This window comes from Emydura macquarii, unplaced genomic scaffold (assembly GCF_026122565.2).
Source record: "Emydura macquarii macquarii isolate MOO-44397 ecotype Brisbane River unplaced genomic scaffold, CSIRO-AGI_Emac_v2 contig_1146, whole genome shotgun sequence".
NCBI lineage: Eukaryota > Metazoa > Chordata > Testudines > Chelidae > Emydura > Emydura macquarii.
Window position 1 is genome coordinate 8949344 of NW_027131283.1, and position 23010 is coordinate 8972353.

The window sequence follows — 23010 nt, forward strand, 5'->3', positions numbered from 1 at the left end:
TAAAGTAATAAATCCCTCATACCAGTAAATGTGAATGGAAGAAAGTGAACACAACGTTTGCCATTAAATGATTGTCACAGTCAGTCTATTCACATCAACAGACAGAGGGTAACACTTCAAACAATTTGACTTTTTAAAAAAAAACAAACCCTTTATTCAAAGGATTTCTTTCTTTCTTTCTTTCAAGATGGCCTTAAAATATCCTTCCAAAACAAAACATATTCTCTGCCTTACCACGCCACACTTCAGCGAAACACCCCTGACCAAGCTTCTTTTCCAGAAATAATGAACCTCGTGCAACTTCCCATGCATCTTTAGCCAATCCAACAGTTTGTGGAGTATGATTCGAAGCAATCACAGTTAAGTTAAAACACAAACCATCAGCTTTCTCTATAGGAAAGGAAATTAATAAAAAATACTTATAATCCAAAATTATGCATGCATTGAGAAAGATGGAAGGTGATTTGTCCTTCAGTGCCATGCTGAATTCATTTGCAAACACTCATATTTGAAACTGAAGGCAGGGAATTTATGCCAGCTTGCTAAAAGACCCTTTATATAATTCAAATTAGAATGTGAGCCTTGATGTATTATTAAGGCTAGGGTAATTTGTCAAAACTGAAATCTGGCAAAGGAACATAAGATATCAGTTTTCTTTTGCCATAAATTACTTCAGATGTTTGAGATTTTCAAAGTCAGTGACATATTGTCTAAGAAATTTTTCGTAATTCAAAACTTTTCTTTTATGCTGGTCACACAACATTTTGACTTCCACCTTCCACCTTGTAATTCTCAAACAGGAAGACTATTTTAGAATAATAGTTTCACTCCATACCCATCCATACTTCCCCAAACTGCCCATTTCCCAGTCTCTTGATCAACTGTAGGGATTCTCGTGGAATTTCCCAGACATCTTTGGTTTTGACAGACAGATCAGTAAGCCTTGGCATTCCTTTATGACAGGGGACTACTAAGCGGCAGCAAAGACCCGCAGCTCTCTCTGGCGGAGCAGAAGTGCAGCAAACAGCAAAGAGGAAAGAAAAAAGTTTGACACATGAAACAAAAACAGTAAGCATAAAAACAGTGCTACTCACAACAGCTGTTAGTAGCATAACAAGGCATCTTTGAAGATTAGAAATTGAACACTGAAGCATATTCACTTGAGACAGAACAGGAAATGTTTTAGTACCTGCTTCTACCCTTGAACTGAAGCTGATTGCCAATTGGTTTCTTATTTGAGGTAATGCCCTGGTATATTAACTCAGAATTTGTTCCTAATACTGCAGTAATGCATGCTCATAAATAATTGGTGCAGTACAGATCACTGTATTTATTTTAAAAGAAATATAAATATTTATGTATAATAAAATGATAAAAAAAATTAGCAAGCACTTTATGGCATTATGGGTTTTTGTATGGCATTCAGCATTGCATGATGGCTACCATCTTGGCATACACACCAGGGATTGAACTGGGAACCTCCAGAGCTAAAAGCATGAGCTGTATAGATTCAGCTAAAGCTCTGTAGACAGGGGCTATAACAACTCATGTGCTCTGTAGATCAGCAGAGAAGAGGACCTGTAGCACGCACCCACCAGTGGGTTATATCTACTCTTTTTTTGGACAGATTAATGCTACTCATTGTAAAATTCACAGAAAACTGATTAGCAGCAGACAGGATTGGAACAGGAATGACTCCAATTCATATAATTTTGGGCTCCCCGTTCTGTTGTTAATAATCATTATGGTTTATATATTGCTATAAAGGTACATTGGCACTTCTCAAAACAGACTGGACAAGAAGGCTCCCTGCTCAGATTCAGTTTACACTTTAACACAGAGATCACTGAACAAGGCAAGGTGATAGATTATTAAATTTAAATTTTCATTCACTTTGGCAACATTCACTTCTAGGCAGATGAGAAGTTTGTGCACCAGAATGAAAAGGGAGGGGTAGAGGCAAAATAAAGTTCTGCCTTCTCAGCTGAAACATCATGGGTTAGCAAGAGCTCTCTTTAGGTAGCAGAAAGGAAAAGGAGAAAGTATGTACCTCTTTTAGCAGACCATCAAAAACTGCAAATCAGGTAACCTGAACCATCCAGTCAGCCTGTTTTGTTTGGAAACAGCTCTACAGGGAAAGTTAGAATCAGGGCTACTCAGTGAGTGTTTCTTTGGCTGTTTAGAAGCTTCCGTATGAGCTTGGGTGGCCGCAACAGGGAATTTAGGGAACTTATGGTCTCCTACTCTCCTTTAGTTGAGAGAGGAGCCCGTCAGTGCTGGCATCAAAGACATACTTGCTGTTCCAAGGAAACTGACACTGAATGCCTGGGAATAGACCAGACCTACTTTTCCATGAATAGCCCATTAATCCTCATATTATGACATGGGTGACTGGAATTGCAGCTTCAAGTGCCCTGTTAGTGGAAAGTCCGGCTGACTTCAGGCCATCCTGAGTAACAGCCGGTATTATCTTAATACCTTTGATCCAGTAGGTTTATCCATGAAAGTCAAGATATTGTACCAGAGATGAGAAGAAATGCATTGGACTCGAGGGTCATATATAGTATTTATCATTGTTTAGTGTAAAATCACCTGGATCATAAATTATAACTACTCTTTCAGGTAGGCCCATCAGGAAGTAGGAAGAAGAGAAAGCAGGGCAGGGCAGGGCAGGTATATGGCACACAGACAACAGAGTATGGATATAACATACAGAAAAAAATCCCCTGAAAGATTTATTAAAATATGCACTGTGAGTTAAATTCAGCAGCTCTGTTGGCTTACAAATGTAATCCTGGAAAAAACCTTTATCACAATAAAATATTACCTGTAATAAACTCTGCATCAATCCCATGTAACATTTTTAACCAACTCAACTAAGAGTGCTTTAAATTGGTTTCTTCAGTTAGTACTAGGGATCAATCAGTACATATAAATGTTGTCAATGTCAAAAGGTTATGCAGTGTGTGGAATGATTATATGCTCTTTGATTAAAGTGTGTGGTGCTGAAACAAGCCAATTAAGAGTAATTTAGATAAGCATGTGGAGCACATTTGTGCCTAATGCCAACTAAAGGGTACAGGGCCTTCACAATTATTGCCCATCCTGAGGGTCATACTTAATATTGGTTATCACAAACCTCAGTGGAAACAGATTATTTTTGTATAAAAGCATGGCATATTCACCCCAGCTCTCTCAATGAGGTATCACAACCTTTCACCGCACTGGATTAAATCCAGTCTCGGAAGGTGGTTCCATAAAGTTGTTACCATCTAACATCTGTCAGACGGCCTGTGTAAAATGAGTTTGTGATCTCAATTCACTTTCCATGAAAAGTGGCTACAACACACAACCCATCACCACAACAGGTATTAATTAGTAGAGATGTGTTGGCAATTTTGCACTGGGGTCAAAGACTGAATGGCCATGGAGACTGTACTATTTTTCCACCCCAGGGTTCAGGCACAGTGGCAGGGTTGTATGGGGAAGACAGCACGACAGCTGTTCACGAGCTACCTGTTCTGCAGCTAAACAGAGGACCTGTGCCCTAAAGAGACACAAATACTGAGAGTGTGATATTCTAAAGCGCTCAGTGTTGGCCCCCACTGTGCTTCTAAGGGCTTCTAAGGGCTTGTCTACCCGAACAATTAGTCTGCAGCAAGCCGGGGAATAAATCTACACCACACCAGGCTGCTGCGGACTAACTGTCAACCTGCACCCTGCTGGCATGAAGGAACAGTTCGTCAGTTCCCTTTGATCTAGTCCTCTTTGAAATGGGACAAGATTTAAGTGCACTAATGAGCTGTTAACGTGCATCAGCCAGTTCACATGGACAGGCAGTCCTCAGCAGGTGAGGTAGATTCACATCCCGTCTTGCCATGAACTAAATGTTTGAGTAGACAATCCCTCAGCCACTGGGAGTTTTAAGATTGATTTCAATAGGAGAAGAGTTAGGCCCATGCTGAGCACTTCTGAAAAAAAGGGCACCTTTATTATTTTTTCCTATGAAGAGAACAGTATTTACCTTTAAAACACGGAATTGGCATTACGGGCAGTAAAGCCAATCAGAAAATAAAGCAACAGTGATGAGATGGGAAGCATCTAAACTACAAAAGGAGTCAAACCAAAACAACAGATCTGAATGACCCTGAGCTTTTACAGATTCTGAATCCAAACACTGATCTGAATGTTGCTGTTGACCACTAACTCAGTTAGGGATCTGAATTTTGCAGTTCAAGCTTATCTGTACTCTAATCCCCGGTAATTTCAAAATTATTTTTGTTGAGAGAACAAGCTATATCCACTGCAAGTAGTGTGTGTTTAAAAAATAATGACTGAAACACCATGTACCGAGCAGGAATTATTTAAATAATTGCATCACCAGGAAATTCCTCATAGCCCTGTCCCATAGTTGTGCAGCTCACAAAGTACGTAGTTTAGATGATTGCACAAAGGCACTTTGGAGAATTTATAAAGCAAAATAAACAGGAAAACATGAAATTTCACTGCTTATGTACCCTATGAATGGTGTGTAGAACTGTTTATAATTAATGGGAAAGGGATAATAAAGATGCATTGCAGTGAATGAGACACTTAGCTAAAAGACTCCTTAGGACATCTTACAGAGAGAGGAGAGCTCAGCAGCAAACATTTTTGTTTTGAAACAGTTGAAAGTATCAGACATTTTCTGCAAAGTTACCTGAGTAATGCTGAACTAGCTGCTGAAGAGTTTCAAACTGTGCCCTAGTTGTGATATAATATCCGCCACTGTCAAGTTTACGTATCTTATAATGTTTGACATGGTCTCCTTTCATATCATCCCAGTCACGAATAGACAGGGAATAGGCACCTGTTTGAAATAAGGGGGGAAAAGAGTATAAGCAATAGTTTGGACAATTTTTTTTAAAAGTGTCAGTCACATATTAGACAATAAAGACACTGCATAGAAATAGCATATATTGTACTTTAAAGAACTTGTGAGTCTAACACAATTAAAGTAAGTGCCATTAAAACATTAGGGCCAGATTCTCATTTACAAAAAGTCCCCTTTACACTGGTCTAACAGGAAAGAGGTGCCTTAGTGTAAATGAGAATTCATGTCTTAACATTTACTGGCTGAGTCTGTTAAATTTTTTTCCCAATTTTAAGTGTCAGTTTATACTGTAAATACCTTGGTTTAGGTAAATGGCAAAATATGGTAAATGTCAAGATTTTCATGGCACCCACTGGAGATAGTGATTTTATAGTTACATAGTGCTTTTCATCCACAAGGATCCCAAATTGATTTTCAAACATTAACAACCAATTAACAAACTTTTTATGCAGCAATCCTACTGACGTGCAGCCATCTTGAGAGAGAAAACACGGCAACATATGCTATATACTTAGCAGGAACACAGACCTGCAAGAATGATGCCCATTGAATGTCCATGGTAGACTCCAGGCATTAGACAGACTGGAAAGCAGACATACAAATCTGTCCTCTCCCTTATCAGAGGTGCAATACAACATGAAGCAGTTTTCTGACTAAAAGATTTGTGACTTTGGAACTGAAGGAGCTGAGATGATGTATCTTATTCAAAGCTTAAAAGAGACTATGTCCACACAGAATTGATTCAGGCTCATGAGAATCTATCTGCAATGTCATAAACACTACCATTCTGGTGCCATTTTCCTCCTCATAAATGAAGAGGCAATCAGGAACATGCTGGTGGAAGTTGACCTTTTCTACAGTTTCAGTCTGCCCAATACATGGGCTTGATGAAAAACCAATATTGATTGGCTATCCATTACAACTAATTGTACCTTTTGCAACAACCTTTAATTACTTCTTTCAGCTCTATCATTGGTGAAACAGTACTCAACGAACAGCTAGGCAAACAACTTTTCTGATGGAAAATATCTCCCCAGGTCCATCTTGGAGACATCAACAGCAAGGAGGAGTCAGATATTTTAAAATTCCGTTGGTCATACGGGATTGCAACAGACTTCCTCTGAGCTGTTCACCACAGATATGAGTTCCAGTAAGCAAGACCCTCATAGGTTACATGTCTGCACTGCAAAGAAAAACATGTGGCGCCGAGTCTCAAAGCCCAGGTTAATTGGCTCAAGCTCGCAGGGCTCAGGCTGCAGGGCTAAAAATAGCAGCGTAGGCATTTCCGCTCAGTTTTGGCCCGGCCTTCAAGAACCTCCACCATCACTGAGTTTTGCAACCCAGCCCCAGCCCAAATGGGAATGGTGGCATTGCTATTTTTAGCTCCACAGCCCAAGTGAATTGACCGAGGCTCTGAGATTCGGCACTGCAGGTTTCTCTTTGCAGTGTAGACTCATGCTGAGCCTGCTTCAAGAGCTCTCAAATTCCTGTTGTTCACCCTTTAAGGTAAGGAAAAACACCAGCTGGAAAACTGCTGATGTTTATACATTTGATTCTGTTTTATGAGAGAGGGAAACACACTCAGTAGGAGAGAAAGATTTTTGTGAGCAAGCAGCAAAAATTGCACATTTAAGAGCTTATTTTTCTGAAGAGATTTCCCTATTGAGATGAATACATCTCTACAAGTTGAGTTCAGAGATTCTTTTTTTAAACAGTTTGGGGCCAAAGGAATAAACCTGCTCTTAAGCTAGGTTTTGTATTGACATCTTTACATCTGGATCCTCCTCATGCAAGCTTTCCAGGCCTAGTTCTTTACCTAGATATCTAGGTTTCTGAGATTTGCACCAATAGCAACTACTGTATTTTCCTTAGTCGCGATCACTGGCTATCTGATTAGTATTTTTGATTCTTTAGAAAAATGTAAACATAATCTGTGTGGGCAGCCCTTTGATGGAGCCCCACTGACCTCAGATCCAATTGAAGGGCTGGAGAATCTTTATGTATTTCATTGTTCAATAATCTGCTGTGTACTTACTAACTGATCCATAATATACAAATATACATATAGATGGATAGATTAATATTGCATATACACAGGCATACTATGTTTATTAACTTTTTAAAGAACAAAACACAAAATAAATAGTGTGGAGGAGGGGAGAATGATCATACAGACAAGTACTGATAACCTATCTAGGGAGTCTGGTTTGATTTATTTATTTCGAAGTGGGGGAGCGGAAAAGCCTCACCAAAGAGTTAAACTCACTGCTTAAGTCATCAAGCTTAATACTTTTAACATGATCCTGGCTGATTCACAGATTTTAAGACCAAAAGAGACCATTACGATCATTTAGTCTGACCTTTATAACACAGGCCATAGATTTTCAGTGACTCCTACATCAAGTCCATAACTTCTGGTTGAGCTAGAGTGTATCTCTTAGAAAGTCTTGATTTAAAGACTCATAAGAGATGGATAATACACCACTCTATCCTCCAACATGGTTTATTCTTTGCTCTGGATGGCAAGTTGGCTACATTTTCTCTCTTTCACCATCTTCCCTGTGACTCTCCATGAATAAATAGGGAAATAGAAATGTTGACAATGGGCATGACTTTAAAAACAAACAAAAACAACCCCACCCTTCATTTACAAAGGCAAGCCTGTCCTGTAGCAAGCCTCAGATCATGAAGCAAGGAAAATGAGGTTGATATTATAAGCACAACCCTGGTGGTGTACCCTCCATGTTAAGGTGTTTTTGTTTCTCCTAGAAACCTCTAAGAGAAAACAAAGACTCAGCTAAGGGAAATAGTGTGGATGTTCTGAAAAACATCAGTCTGTATACAAGATCAAATAACTGCTTTTCAGAACTAAACATAAATCTACTTCTGAAGGATAAAAACATGCTTATAACAGTCAAGTTTTCAAATTGTGGTGTAGGGAGTCATGCTCTCCACATATTAATCAGGAGTCAATGACATGGAATATCTAGAAGTTATAAGGCCATAGAGACTATTAAGACTGTGCCTTGACTCTGTTTGCTACAGTAAGGGCAAGCTTCAGGGTAATAGTGTAGGAAACTATCCTTTTGAAGCAACAGAATATATGATATTCTGTTCCATTTGGAATTAGGAGCTCTGAAGGAAGAACTTGCCACTTGCACCTGAATTATTAAGCAGTATGTATCATATAATGAAAGGACTGGAATTGGATTCATATTAGAAAATATAAATGGTGCTATTCTTCCAAGTCTGTCGTCAACCTTAGCTCCACCCACTCTTTACACAATGCTCCTTTTTCTTGCATGCTTTAGAAACACTTAAATTTAAAATTGTTAAAAAAAAATTCTCTGAAACCAATATGCTAAAGAGATGAGGAAAGTAAGGAAAAACACTACCAAAAAATCCTCTCATCTTCTCAACTGGATATAAGTGAGTTTTGGACATTTTAATTGTATCAAAATAAATAAGGGTTTTCACTAAATTGTGTTGCAGTGATCACTGCAGTCTGACTAGGTGATATAATTCTATCTTAATATCATTCACAAGAGAATCTTTCTGACTTGTCATAACCATGAGCTACAATTTCTCTTCTGTACGTACCATTAATATTCATAGAACTGGACATCTTACCTTTGGTGGTTTCACTTTCACGGATAAGGAAGGTACCTCGTGGGTTTCCAAATGACAACAGCTGTCTCTCAGCATCTTTTCGGCCAAGTTTGCCAAAGTACCACCTTAAAAACATAAGAGGAAGTAAGAAAAATGCTAGATAAGATGCTCAGTAGAGTCACTCAACTTGGAGAGCTCCAAAATAGATTATTTAAGAGAACTACGGGTCACTCAATTCTGTACACTGTGGTCCTCATACTTTAGGCTTTCCACAGGAAGACAAATGACAGATACTGACATAGAAAGTCTGAGAAAAGTAGCCTTTCTGTGGGTTTGGAGGAGTAATCAATATCCACCACAAGGTTTTTAATGATCTCAATGCCACTGTGCTAGATTCATTTCTTTGTTCTTAGCATCTAATAATTTAAATTTGCTTGAAATCAAACAGCTCATTAGAACAAGGCAATTACATAATTTAACTTTTATGCTGGGTGTATCCAAACCTGATTGCTCTAATGGCACAACATGCCAACTGCGAGATAAATATAGGCTGAAAATGAAGCCAATGGCCTCCTAAAGTGTCAGTCCACAGAGGCTACAAGAGATGCTTTATTGTCTGCTGTAGACTCTGTGGGCCATCATCCCACATTAAAGATGATGTTTGATACAAGCTGTCCTGTTTTATGTAAATTAGTTGTCCCTGGGACACTGGCAAGTTGGTTTGGACAAAACATGGGCAACTCTGGTCGAGAGGAAGAAACTGGCTAGAAGAATAGAACAAGGTCTGCTTCATTTACTGTGGCTTCTTCCTTTTTGTTTTGACATTGAAGAATGGCTCAGTTTGTGCTCTCTGTGTTACTAATTACCTAATTATTTATCAGTGCAGCTGAAAACTGAAATAAAAATTATGCAAGTCACTTGAAAATCATTTAAAATCAATCAACTCAAATCTCCTTCAATTACAGTGTTAATATCTCTTTAAAATGAAAAGAAAACATACTCCTCTGCTTGGATGGAGTCGACTGGAGCCACATAATTACTGGGAATGTAACCAGTTTCTCCTGTTGTCAAAGAACGTGCTTCCCACCAGTCTCCTTCACTGAAGGAACAGAGGTGAGAAAGTGAGAGAGGAAAAATACAGTTGCAAAGAAAATTATCTGACTGTTAAAGCATGAAGCTGCAGGTAATGCTAAGAATTAATAACAACTCACACTTTTATCATACAGGCATTTTGGAGAGATAGAATGTGGTACCATCCTAAGCCAAATTAAGACACATACCCCTATGCATCTATTTACATTTTTTTTTAAATTGGTGATCAGACACATACACAACTTTAGTTTATGTCACTAACAGGCATATGAATAGAACGAAGAAGAGATGTCCCTTAGAATAAAATCTGCTGTAATGAAATGCAATAGCTTCAGAAAATGTTTACTTCTCAGGTTTTTTCAGGATGAGATGATTCATGGGTTAGTGGTCCAACCACAACACTGGGAGTCAGATACTCCTGACTTCTAATTCCATCTCTAACAAAGGCTACATCTACACTGAGCCAGAGTGTGGACTACGGGGGACTGAATGCAGAACACACCAAAGCACTGTGCTCTAGTTGTCCCAGGTGGAGGCTGCTGGTTCTAACTCAAAGGAACCTAGTTTGCGTTAACATAGTCCTCTTTCAAATAGGACTACATTATTACAAGCTAGGCACCTTTTAATTAGCGTCAGCAGTGTCCACACAGGGCAGTTAGCTCTCAACACATTGGTGCATTCTGCAATTCACATTCCCATAGTTCACACTGTGGCATAGTGTAGCCAAGCTAATGACTCCTCTTTGGCTTTGGACAGCTTATAGACTCTGTCTCTGTTTCCAAATCTGTCAAATGGAGATGTGTTAAATTATACAGAATTATCAAATGTGAACTAGAAATCTTAAAGCTTTCAATAAGCAAACAGGAGCTACAGAAATCTGATATGGGCAACGCTAGTTTGAATAGGTATTAAAAATTATGATGATGAAAAACTATCTTATAACTTCCTATTTCTTTGTGCATTAGTTTCTGAGAGAGCTTGTAAAATGCAACATAGGACAGCTCAGAACAGATGAATTTAGTCAAACAGGAGATGTTCTTTTTCATCTTTTGAGCTGTTGATTTGTAATCGTAAAAAAAAATAAAAATCCATATTCTATGTGTGACTTTTTTTAATGTCTGTCTGCATTGGGTTACAGGCACTCTCATCCATAATCATCTTGATTCTAGAAATTTTGATTAACACTATATAACTTGGGTACCTAAAGAAATGCACCTAAATGGAAGTAGCCTGGTTCTCAGGAGTTGTTGAACACACACAGTTATCATTGACTTCACAGAAGCTATGAATGTTCAGCACCTGTGAAAAATTGGACCATTTTCTATTTATGTGCCTAACTTTAGACTGTCAAAGTTTGAAAATCTTATCCTGTGTGTCCACATACAATATTTTTGGGAGATTACAAAACAGCTTTTGTTAATAAATACAATTAAAATCCTCTATGAAATCTGTGTTTCTATTACTGCACAACAGAGATGTATTAGTTATTGTTTCTTATTTCAAATGTATTATTGCACATAAATTCCACTAGATGGAGGTATTTTATCATATCCATAAATATTACATACTCTATGTCATAAAATGTTCCAAAAGATAAAAACATAAATCTTTCTCAATGTGCCAGTGAGGGGGCGGGAATTAAATTACATTTTAAATCAACCTACATCAAATCCAACATTCATTTTAGGGATGCATGAAATAACTCAGATAAAGTTTATTACTGATCTGAACTTTCACCCAGATTAACCAAACCTGAACCTTTTTTAGATTCAAAAAGAAATCTGCTAAATTGAAAACAAAACAAATGCATTTTTGTGCACCTGTGTGCTTCACGATTCCAAGCAGCACCAGAAGAGCACAAAAGAGGCTTATCTTGTATTATTTCCAGCCTGAACAGGAACATAAAAGAAAGTATGAATTCTCACAAGAGCCTGTTCATCTAAGGTTTCCAGCCTGATTTTCAACATTCCAAGAGCGTGGTTATGTTTTGGAGGTGCCAAATACATAGGGCCCAATCCTGATGGCTATTGAGCACCCACAACACCTAAGGCAGTTAATGGGTAGCTGATTTTCTCTCTAGAAAACCTTCCTCCACACAATATGTACCAACATCAAAATGCATGCATTGCAACCATTCATGTGTGGGTGGAAATCTGTTCTCTTTCTCTGTGCCACAATGACTCCAAATAATATCGCTTACTGTGAGCTCCCATTGATTTCATTAAGTGAAATGTTTAAGGACTTTACAATACATTGATTTTTTTGTGTGTTTCAAGCCATGATGTAGTATGGGGGAAAGGCTTCAATGCTAGGCTAGCACCAGGCAATGTGAAAAAAATGGATAATGTAAAATCTTTTGTCAGATTTTTTTTTTTTTTTGGCAACTGCTAATCCAGAAGTGGAGATGTTTTTAAACTGCTGTTCTCTTTACAAGTCTTAACTGAGGCTTCTGTACTTTCATCTACATCAAAGCTCTCCAGCTGCACAGTTTCATGAAATATTCCACAGAATTACCTGATTTCTTTCATTTTAATGCACACTGGGCCAAACTAAGCCTTGAAGTTATTCTACTGAAGTTGACGGAGTTACATCAAGGGTGAATTTGCCCCACTGTCATATAATATAAAAACAGAACATAATGCTGCTTTTGTCCCTTACTGTATACTTTTGGATATGAATGCATTTTTATTTCTATATGACAGCAACATTGCCCATTACATATAAAGCTTTCTACAAGTTATACTGATAAAAGACAGCACAGTAATCTTTTAGAAGCAGATTTTAACCCCAAATAAGTATCTTTCCAAGGACAGCAGCTAAAATTCATTTTAAGAAACTGTCTTAAAATGCAGTTCTAAAATATGACTGGAGAAATGGTGCATTATTATTCAACAAATATGCTCCCTCTGCATATTCAGAGTTATATCCTCTTATGGTAGTGACAAAAATAAGATGTTATTGCTTTTTACTCCCGTTGGCATACAGAGCTGGACTGTATTCCTTCTTGTGAATCATGTGTTTTTCTTTTAAATTTAATTCGTATGTAAAATACTGAAGACAATGGACTTGCAGAAGTGTTCATGTGGGCCTAATTTGCCTTGAAGCACTTTTATTACTGGTGGTGATGCACAGAAGCTTGTGCTCTCAGTACCAAGATTGAATTTGCTGTGAATTCTAAATTTCATTAACTATGGAAATCACTGAAAGAGACTCTGACCATGGAACCACATGATGCCACTTTTACAAAGTCACTTTCAAAGAAAAATTGCAGTTCTGGACATTTTTTCCATAATAAAATTTCTAAAACCAGTGGAAGACAAAGACCTAAAAAGCGTATTTCTTGAATATATGACATTTTCTTTTGCTGATTATGTAAGTTGATAAACAGAACTGTTGACATTATGTTATCTTTAGTTATAAAACAGTAACTAAATGAAAGAATGTCACCCCCTTAATACTCACGAGCTGTTAAGTATTTGAAATTTTTCTCCTTTCTGAAAACTTAAGTCATCTTCTGTTCTTGCTTCATAGTCATAAAGCGCCACAAAAAGAGTTACACCTGAAAAAGGAGAATTATCTGAATAACATTATCATTGTGCTACCATGCAATGATGTGTGTATGCAATTACTCCACTGGGTTTGTAATTACTATAGGTAGTTAGGTTACCCACTGCTTATAACTATGAACTACAAGTTAGCAGTTACATGGTTGAAATTATATTTATTACTCAGTAACACCAACCTTTAGTGCAGTTTATTTTAATGATTAAAAGCCAGAAGTGACTTTTTCCAAAAAAAAGTCTCTTTCCTAAGTCAATAGGCTCTCTCAGAGCTCAAAGACCACGCTGAAATTATTTGTACTTTATAGTGAATGGATGTATTTTTAAACAATGTGCTTAAAATACCCAACGAAATAAGCTCGTATCAGAACCTACCTGTTCCTCCTCTTGTACGCAAAGTCCCAGTGTGAGAAGAGGAATTGACACCCCCAAAAACAGTCAGTCCCTGGCCTCCTGTTGCGTGAAAGTTGTTGTAGTTTGGAATTGAAGTCACACCGAAGCTAGGGTAGTGCTGTGGAGTGGGATCTGTGCCATAGCGATATCCTGAACTCTGAGTTAAACTGCCATCCCTCTCATCTGTCAGTTTTGTTGCTTCTTTATCCTTACATTGCACACAGCCCATTATCTAAAATCCTACAAGAAAAAGAAAAGAGAAGAGAAGAGAATTTTAACAATGATGCTTACTGGATCACACACATCACTAGCCACTAAGTTACGCTCACCAGCTTGCCACTCAGGAATGAAAGTTCAATTTTTGCAGATGAACATAGATTTGTTCGAGGAGGCTCCTGTGAAATTCTCCTCTTAAATCTGTATTTAGGCATCTAAAAAAATGCTTTCATTTTCAAAATTGCTGAGCAACCAACAGCTCCCACTGACTTCACATGGAGGTAAGGCAATGCTGATGCCATGATGCAACAGACAGACATGATGAAGTAGGGTAAGAATGACAGAAATGAAGCCACAAAACACTAGAGATCCATGGAAGAGAGAAATGGCAACCGAAGAGGCTGAAAAGCAAAGCTTTCAAATCTGCCTGGACCTCCTGGGTACATATTCTGGCAGCTAGCCCAAGCTGCAGCCCATGCTACCCCTGGCTACACTGCCTGGTATTTTTAATGCACTAGCTTGACCAGAGCGAGCGTGTCTGCCTGTTTGCTCTGTGAAGTGTCCTTCCAGTTGTAGTGTAGACACACCCTCAGAGTGAAGGGAAGCTGCAGGGGGCAGGTTATGATTCCTTTATTTAGGGCTGCCCAACCCTGGTGCAGTTAGGGCCGCTAATGAGTTTAAATTGGTCTTATCAGACTCAAGAATCCTATCGGTATTTCAAACTAATGTTATACTATTCTTTGGTACACTTGAAATTCTTCTTCCTTTAAAAAGATGTCCTTACATAGCTGTAAGTGCCACCTACTCACTTCATTTATTTCTCTCTCAAACACTGCTAATGAATGATCATTATTTCAATGTAAATCGAATTAAAAGTTTGACATTTCAGTAGAAAATTACATTTTCTTAAGTAAATTGTTTGGAAATTCTCTCCACAATTTTAATTAAATGATAATAAAATAGGTTTTATTGAAAAGATGTTCTCGTGGACACTATAAACACTACTGCAACTTTAAATAGGACAACAAGGTCCAGCCGTCAGATAAAAGTAAGAAATCAAATAGGAGTCACGCACATCTAGCTTTGCAGTTATGAGGATTTAGCCCCTAAGGTAGAAGGCAAGCCATACAAATCTAAACCAATGAATAGTGACAGTGTGAGTGAAATTCCTAATCAAGAAAAAAGTAAAGAAATACAAGGCATTTGAACATGCGTGAAAGTGCAAAGTATTAAGAAATCAAAGAGTCTCTCAAGAGGTAAATGATAGAGCAGAATAAAACTTTTAACATGAAAACATTTTACTGTCAAGCAGAGTTTATTACTTTATATAAATGACATTTTCAGTGACATTTTTCATTTTTTAGATTATTTTTTCCCTTTGACAAAAAGATTGTCCCCTGCTTCCTTTCTCTCCCTTTTTCCTTTTCCCATTTTGGCACTGAAAAAGGTGAGACGGCAGAGGAGAAGGAAAAAAGAGAAGAGGTGAACCCAAAAAACTTGCAAACGGAAAAAAAATAAATGCAGATCTTCAGGTGGTATAAATTGAAATAGCGCTATTGAAGTTTGTGAGTTTGTGCATTGATTTTCAGCAACTGATGAGCTGGGCCTACGTATTTGATTGACATGTTCAGTCAGTCAGTCAGTCAGAAGAAGTTAAAATTACAATTGCCCCAAAAGTAAAATTATTAAAGAGAAGAATTCTGAAAGAGTGAATAAATTAGAAAATCATACTACCAATGAACACATACAGAGATCTTCAAGATTAATACTTTTGCATGTTAATCATAAACAAATATTAACAGAGGACCTCTGAACTGTCAATTCTTTCTCCTGTCCCAATCCAGTGGCTTTTTAGCCTGATATTTGCTGCATTATCTTTTCTTGTTGGTGTGCTGCTTGTGAGTCAGAGTTGGGTGCAGAATGAAAAAAGGTCTGATCGAGAGGGCTTTTTCTTTCATTTGTCCTTTTCAACTCAGTTACAATGTCTAGACAGCTCAAGTATAAAGACTGACTGATTGTAGTACCTTGTAAATGGTGACAGAGGGTGTAACATACATGCGTCTTTTCATGCCAAGACTTTGAAAAGTTGTCCATTCCTGGCTCAAAGAAACTAACTAGGCAACAAATTATATCATGCGTAGTTACATCTGGGAGAATGCACAAACACATTGCTGGAAATGATTCAAGATTACTCCAGGGTTTTCGCAGATAATAAATACCTTCATTCAACATCACTATTCTAGTTATATCAATGACTAGACTGCAAGAACTAATCTCCTTCATTATCAAAGAACAGACCCACCGAATGTCAGCATTTACAGTTTTGTAAGGTTGGAAACATGTTCACTAGTGGCAGAGCTGAGATGACCAAACAAAATCTGGAACAAATTGACACCAACCTCTCAAGAGATCAACATACTGCATTGTTCATCCAACACGCTGTGCAACTTTTGGTAAATGAACAAGTTTCCATTAGGAAATGCAGTATGTCTCAGACATATAATTTACTGTGTCATGTGGCGATTTCATAATTTGTCATTGGTGTTGCTAGAAAAGCAAATAAATGGCTTAATTATCGTTAACTTTTCAAATGCAAACAATCACCATATGTTTCTAGTTTGTCTTGAAACATACATTTTCATGAGCAATATAAAAAGTGTATATGTTTTATAAGACTTCCTTAGTGACAGCTGAAAATATCTACTATTGGATTTGCCTCTTTCTTGTCCCTGTTAACTATCTGGAATCTGGTAACTACACTGCAGAATATTTGGTGTTATCCTAGCCATAATAGTTTCTTTCCAAGTGGCAGAAACATTCTTCTTGGATAAAAACACAAAACAAATTCTGTCATTATTATTTATACTATTGTAGTACTTAAACTTCATTACTTTTGATTAATATTTAATTAGTCTCAATCTTCTTTTATCTACTAAAATAACACTTCCCCATTTTTTCTGGAAGATTATTGATTCTGAAAACTATTTTAGATAGAAGCCAAGACTAAAAATCAACAAAAGCTAACCTATACTAGGGCAACGTTAAAAATAAAATTATTTATTCACAAATTCTAGGTTCATTAAGTGAGGTTTTGTTTCAATATTAAGTTGTTTCTCACAGCTCTTTCCCTGATACCCCTCAGATTATTTTTATGGAATGTGATAGACATGTAATCATTAAGATGCATTTTAATTTTAGAACTTTAACAAGCAAACCTTTTTTTTTTTTTTTTTTTTTTTAATATGGGGGAATATATCATGCACTTTGCTAGAACCATTTCATTTTTATTGAAAAAGAAACAAATATGTTTAACGAACAGGCTAGAAACACTGAAAATGTTAACGATAACAAAATTATTTGTGTAAGCTCTTGTTCTTGCTTTCCTCCCACTCTCTGCAGCCATACTAATTGTTTCCTGTTGGAAGGCAGAAGAGCAGCCAAATGAGCTGAATCTGACTTAAGCAGGCTCCTTGCCATGCTATGAAATTTTGAACAGAACAGTCAAGAAGCAGGTCAATGTTATACACAATTACATATCTCAGTTAATTTCTGCACAGCAGCCTCTGCTTCACGTACATTAAACTAAGCAATATCTTTAGGCTTGGAAGGATTAGATTTTTTTTGTAAATGTCAACAAACATTGATTTCAGTGTACACATACAAACCAACTAAAAGATATTTCCAATCAATAATGGTCAAAATTTACAGATAGGCACAGAAAAATGCTGGTTGATAACATTAGAGTTTGATTTCAGGCTAAAATTTCGACATACGATGACAGCTTGTGTTTTAAGTGATAAAGCTTTAACTTTTTGAATCTATGTGTCTACTGTCATTAAAGAATTCTCACTTACATTTTCTCTTGCAACTGTGAACATTTAAAAATCAAAAATTAAAAAAAATGCTTAAAAATAAACGTTGGTATTATTCATCACAATAATAAAAAATTAAAATTGAATTGTGCCAAGCCTAAATATGTTCCATATGTAAGTAAAACACTATGGGATATTTGTTCATAACAGAAGTATTCTGACCACATGGGGGTCGAGGCATGAGGTTGAAGTGCTGCTTGTCATACTATGGCCCTGAGTTAGGAAAACATCCCTGTTCAGGATATCACTTATGCACGTATTTAAGTCTCAGTGAAAAAAGATTACTAATCTTTCGTAACTGTTGTTCTTCAAGATATGTTGCTCATTTCCATTCCATGCGAGGTGTGTGCTCATCACGTGTGCAGTTGCTGGAGACTTTTCCCCTTAGTGTTACCGGAGGGCTGGTCCTCGTGTCCCCTGGAGCACAAGCACATGCACTGGTATAAGGGGTGCTGCCAGCTCTGCACCCTCTCTGTTCCTTCTTGCTGAGAACTCTGACAGCAGGCTAGGAAGGCAGGTCATGGAATGCACGTGAGCAACACATCTTGAAGAACAACAGTTACGAAAGATTAGTAACCATTGTTTCTTCTTTGAGTGCTTGCTCATGTCCATTCCATGCTAGGTGACTCACAAACAGCATCTCTGGAGGTGGGCTAGGAGTTCCTGGACATGCTAATTGCAATACTCTTCTCCCAAAACTGGCATTGTCATGGGCCTGTTGGGTGATGGCATAGTGGGATGCAAAGGTCTGGATCGATGACCATGTCGCAGCCCTGCAGATGTCCTGGATGGATCTGTGCACAAAAAATGGTGCTACTGATGCCTGTGCTCTTGTAGAATGAGCTGTTATGATAGCTGGAGGGTGGACATGGGCGGCTCATGAACTGCCTGTTCGGGGAGGCTAGCCCCTGGCCCCGCCCCTTTCACCCCCTCTCACGCCACAGCTCCGCTCCCAGCTGGGCGGCCTGAGCACTGCCCCACCCCAACACACCCAGCTGCAGCCCAGCTGGTCTGCCCCAGCCCCTGGAGCGCCGCCGGCCTGCCCTCGGGCTAGACTTGGCCGGTCTGCCCCAGCCCTCGGAGTGCTGCCAGTCCAAGTGCTTCCAGCTACTGGCCAGCCCAAACACTGCCACCCCCCTTTCATCCCCAGGCTAGCTTGTGGCTGGCTGGACCACTGACCCATGCGGCCCTGAGCTGATCAGTCCGCCTCTAGCCACTGGCCCGAGCGTCCCCAGCTGCTGGCCCAAGCGCCACCGGCCTGTGCCATGCCAAAGGGCTGGCCCTGGCCAGTCTGCCCCCAGCTGCCGGCCCAAGCACTCCCAGTCACTGGAGCGCTGCTGGCCCATGCCATGCTGGCTTGCCCGAGCACCAGCTCCCTCACCCCCAGGCTACCCTGTGGCTGGCCAGCCTGCCGACCTATCCCGGCCCCAGGCTAGCCAGTCCGCCTTAGCCCCGGAGTGCCGCCAGCCTGCACCAAACCTCACCTCACCTCAGCGCCGGCCCACCTGAGTGCCGCTTCCCTTCCCTCCACAAGTATGTCTAACATCTAAAGTATGTAGCCAAGATTCCTCATCGGTGCTGTGAGGCTTTGGAAAGAAGACAGGTAGACAAATGTCCTGGAACTGCGACACCACCTTTGGTAGGAAGACCAGATGGGAATGCAGCTAGACCTTGTGTTTGAAGAACACCATATAAGGGGGTTCTGAAGTCAGGGCTTTAATTTAAGAGATCCTTCTGGCCAAAGTAATCACCACAAGGAAGGCGACCTTCCATGAGAGGTGCAGTACAGAACAAGACACCAATGACTCAAAGGGGGGGCCCGTGAGCCTTGACCAGACCAGGTTTAGGTCCCATGGGGGAATCAAGTCGCAGATCTGTGGGTAGAGCCTTTCTAAACCTTTGAGGAACCTGATTGTCATCTTGTGAGAGAAGACTGATATGCCCTGGACCAGGGAGATGGCTGCCAAATGAACCTTGACTAAAGACAGAGTCAGATCCTAGTGTTTCAGGTGGAGCAAATAGTCCAAGATGGACTGCAGTGAAGACTGAGATGGAGAAAGATTCTGTTCTGAGGCCCAACAAGTGAAATGATTCCATTTAGCTAGGTAGGTAGCCCTGGTGGAAGGTTTCCTGCTACCTAGCAAGACTTGCTGGACCTGCTCTGAGCAGGTGCGCTCCTCGGGGTTTAGCCATGCCATCAGGTGTAGAGAGACAAGGTTTGGGTGAACCAACTGGCCTTGGTCTTGCAAAATCAAGTCTAGACATAGTGGGAGCTCTATTGGAATTGCTACTGAGAGGTCCAGAAGCATACCAAACCAATGCTGGCATGGCCATGCTGGAGCTATCAAGATAACTTTTGCCTTGTCCTGCTTGATCTTTAGAATCAAGATGATCAGTAGAAAGACATATAGTAGCACACACACCCATGACAGCAGGAAGGCGTCGGACAGAGAGCCTTTGCTGAGCCCTCACACAGAGCAGAACCGGTGACTGAGGCGTAGCCTCGCATATTGCACCATGTAAGTACACGCTGTCATGTGACCTAGCAGCCTGAGGCATCCTCAGGAAGTTGTAAGTGGGTGAGCTGTGATGCTGGCAATTAGATCCAACGTAGTTCGGAACTGGGCCTCTGACAGGTAGGCCCTGGCCAGAGTGGAGTTGAGCACTACCCCTATGAACTCTGTTCTCTGTACCAGAACCAGTGGCAATTTCTGTAAATAAACTAAGATTCAAGACACAATGGGTGGCCCGTACTATGCTAGTGCCATGGGAGGGACTGGTGCTTCCTCCTCCATTTGAACCGCCTCCATTGGGGTCACTTCCACGACCTCGATACCGGGGTTGGAGCCAGAGTTGGGTCTCGGTGCCCGTCAGAATGGTATTGTGTCTCGCCTCTTGGATATGGCTGAGTACAACCACTGAGTTCCAATACTGCCACTACATGGGCCAGTACCCCGGTAGCCAAGTGGCAGCTGTGGGGCCAGTGTTGAAGTCTGGAGGGTATGATGGATACTGGTACTTCTTCAGCAGGATGAAGGACTCTACCTCGGACTCCACCTCAGACTCACAGTCTTCTCCTGGAGACCATGGAGGAGCCATGCCCGGTTCCACCTTCAGGTTGTGCTGGGGGATTGATGACCAATGCTGGGTCAGGGACTGCTGTCCCGGCGCCATGTGAGGCTTCTCCCTCAAAGGTGCTCCCTACTGCCAGTGCTGCGAAGGAGCTCTCCGTCCCTTGAGCCCTTCTATCCCTGGTAGCCCAGACCGGCACTGGACCTGGGGGGGAAGGGGGGATGGATGGTATCGGGAGGGACACAGAGTCATTTGCAGCCTGGAAGGCCTCCGAGGTTGAGAGGGCCTGCAGGTGGGAGGTACCACGACTGCTCCCTGGAGTTGGAGGTAGGTCCTGAACCGGGCTCGGGCCCCTCATCAGGGTCACATCTCTGGGCAGTACAAGTAGCCCAGCATGGGTCTCATTATGTTAGTTACTCCCTTCTTGTCCCTCTTTGGTGCTGGAGAGTGCCCTCTCTCCACATGCTGCTCCTTGTATTTCTTCCTTGGTACCGGGGAAGGAGAACAGTGCCAGGAAGAGCAATGTGCTAGTGGTGCACTTCGCATGGAGGCTGAAATACTCAGTGCCAACTGTGAGTGGGATGGCTCGAAGGACAGTCTGAGAGCGGCCTCAATTAGTAGATCCTTCAGGCGAATGTCTCCATCTTTCTGGGTCCTTGGCCTGAAGCCTTTGCAGATTTCACACTTCTCCTTAACATGAGCTTCCCTGAGGCACTTTAAACAGGCTGAATACAGGTTGCCCACAGGCACAGGCTTGCCACAGGAGGTGCATGGCCTCAAGCCCGGAGACCAGAGCAAGCCCAGTCCCTGCAATGATGTCCCTCCAAGACTGGAGCAACTAACTAGGCTATTTACACTACTACAAAATAAATTTGCTAACTATAAACTATATACAATAGATCAGAGTCCAAACCATTATTGGGAAAAACTTGCAAGAGTAAGAAGGTCATTCCAAACAACTGACATGGGCAGTAAGAAGACACCCCTTATACCAGCACATGTGCGCAGGGCTCCAGAGGGCGCTAGGGCCAGCCCTATGGATACCATTAAGGGAAAAATCTGCAGCAACTGGGCATGTGGCACCTGCACGGCTAGCATGGATGGATGTGAGCAAGCACTCGAAGAATCACTGAAATTTAAGTATATGCTAAAAATTAAGCACATGCTTTCCACTATGGAAATTACTTGTCTTAGAACTTGTGTTTTGGGGCCTCCGCACGGAGAGCTTCTGCTTCTTTAGTGAAGGTAGCAGTTATTACTATACCGCAATTGTATAACAGTTTGATTCATTAGGAGCACAGACTGAGACGTACGTGTTAGGTTCCACGGTAGGGGCAGAAGCCCCATTACCTTACGGGACAGCTATTAGTCAACTCCTTTCCAGGAAGGGAGGGACGTGTTGGGCAGCCTGATCATATCCCAAATACTGCAACTGTTCCATTGTTCCCTATTCTGTGGAGCTTTTCCTTGTCTAGTTTCTGAAGCCCAGAGGAAAGCCGGAGCACCACAGAAATTTCTGTAATATTTTTCACTAAGGCATTTAAATGAGAAGTTCAATACTTTTTGATTCTCAAGCTACACCAAAGCTGACAAATCATACTACTCTAGTTCCTGTAACTAAAAACCATCAGGAAGAAGTTGGCTGGGGCCAGGTTTGGAGTGGATTATTGTATTTCTTCCTGCTAATTAAAAACTTTATGAAGAGTCTTACAGCCCTCTACTGCAATTCTGAATTCTGGAGAATATTCCACAAGCTGCTACTTTAAAAATAATGTTCTAATTGCAAATGCAGTTTTCACTAGAACTGAGGAAGTACAAGATGAAGGAAGATACAGAGCAGCTCATAGGTCTATTGTCGCCATGGCCCCTACCCTTAAATCTATTGCAATGGTGACAGATCCCTCCATCTCCAAACTGAAGTGCTTCATGTTGACAAAGACACTTTGAGATCCAGCAGGGATATATTCTTCCTCTCTCCTGTTTTTTATAACTAGAATTGACTGAAAAGTAAATTCCTTGGTGAATTTCTTTCAATGGAGGATGCGAAAAGGCAGGAGAGAATAAATGGTGAACATAAATGGTGCTTTTAATTAACTCTTAGAGATTGATTAGAAATTACTAGCAGGGAAGTTGGAAAAAGGGGAACTACTTAGGAAAAATGAAAATCTGGGCTTTTACTCAGTATATATGATAAACGTCCTCCTTAACCAAAAGCAGCATCTGAACACAGAAGTTTAAAAGTTTTCCCTCTAGGATATCCTCTTGATATTTTCTGTTTTGCTGAAAATATCTTGGAATACATCATTCTATGACATCAAAGACA

At 40.3% G+C, this 23010-nt stretch overlaps 1 protein-coding gene across 4 annotated transcripts in view; it reads right to left on the reverse strand.

Annotated features, from left to right (window-relative positions):
* FYN (FYN proto-oncogene, Src family tyrosine kinase) overlaps positions 1-23010 on the reverse strand; it is a 189136-nt gene that overhangs the window by 29242 nt on the left and 136884 nt on the right. For 2 of the 4 annotated variants that reach the window (XM_067546610.1, XM_067546609.1), the window contains exons 3-8: positions 13510-13767; positions 13037-13133; positions 9483-9581; positions 8504-8607; positions 4700-4849; positions 836-1000 (exon numbers count right to left, since the gene is read on the reverse strand). In XM_067546610.1, coding sequence (XP_067402711.1) covers positions 836-1000; positions 4700-4849; positions 8504-8607; positions 9483-9581; positions 13037-13133; positions 13510-13756 — 862 coding nt within the window. In that variant the 5' untranslated portion in view covers positions 13757-13767. Of the gene's footprint in view, positions 1-234; positions 391-835; positions 1001-4699; positions 4850-8503; positions 8608-9482; positions 9582-13036; positions 13134-13509; positions 13768-23010 lie in introns of all 4 variants that reach the window. The other 2 variants (XM_067546611.1, XM_067546612.1) reach the window with 2 other exon arrangements.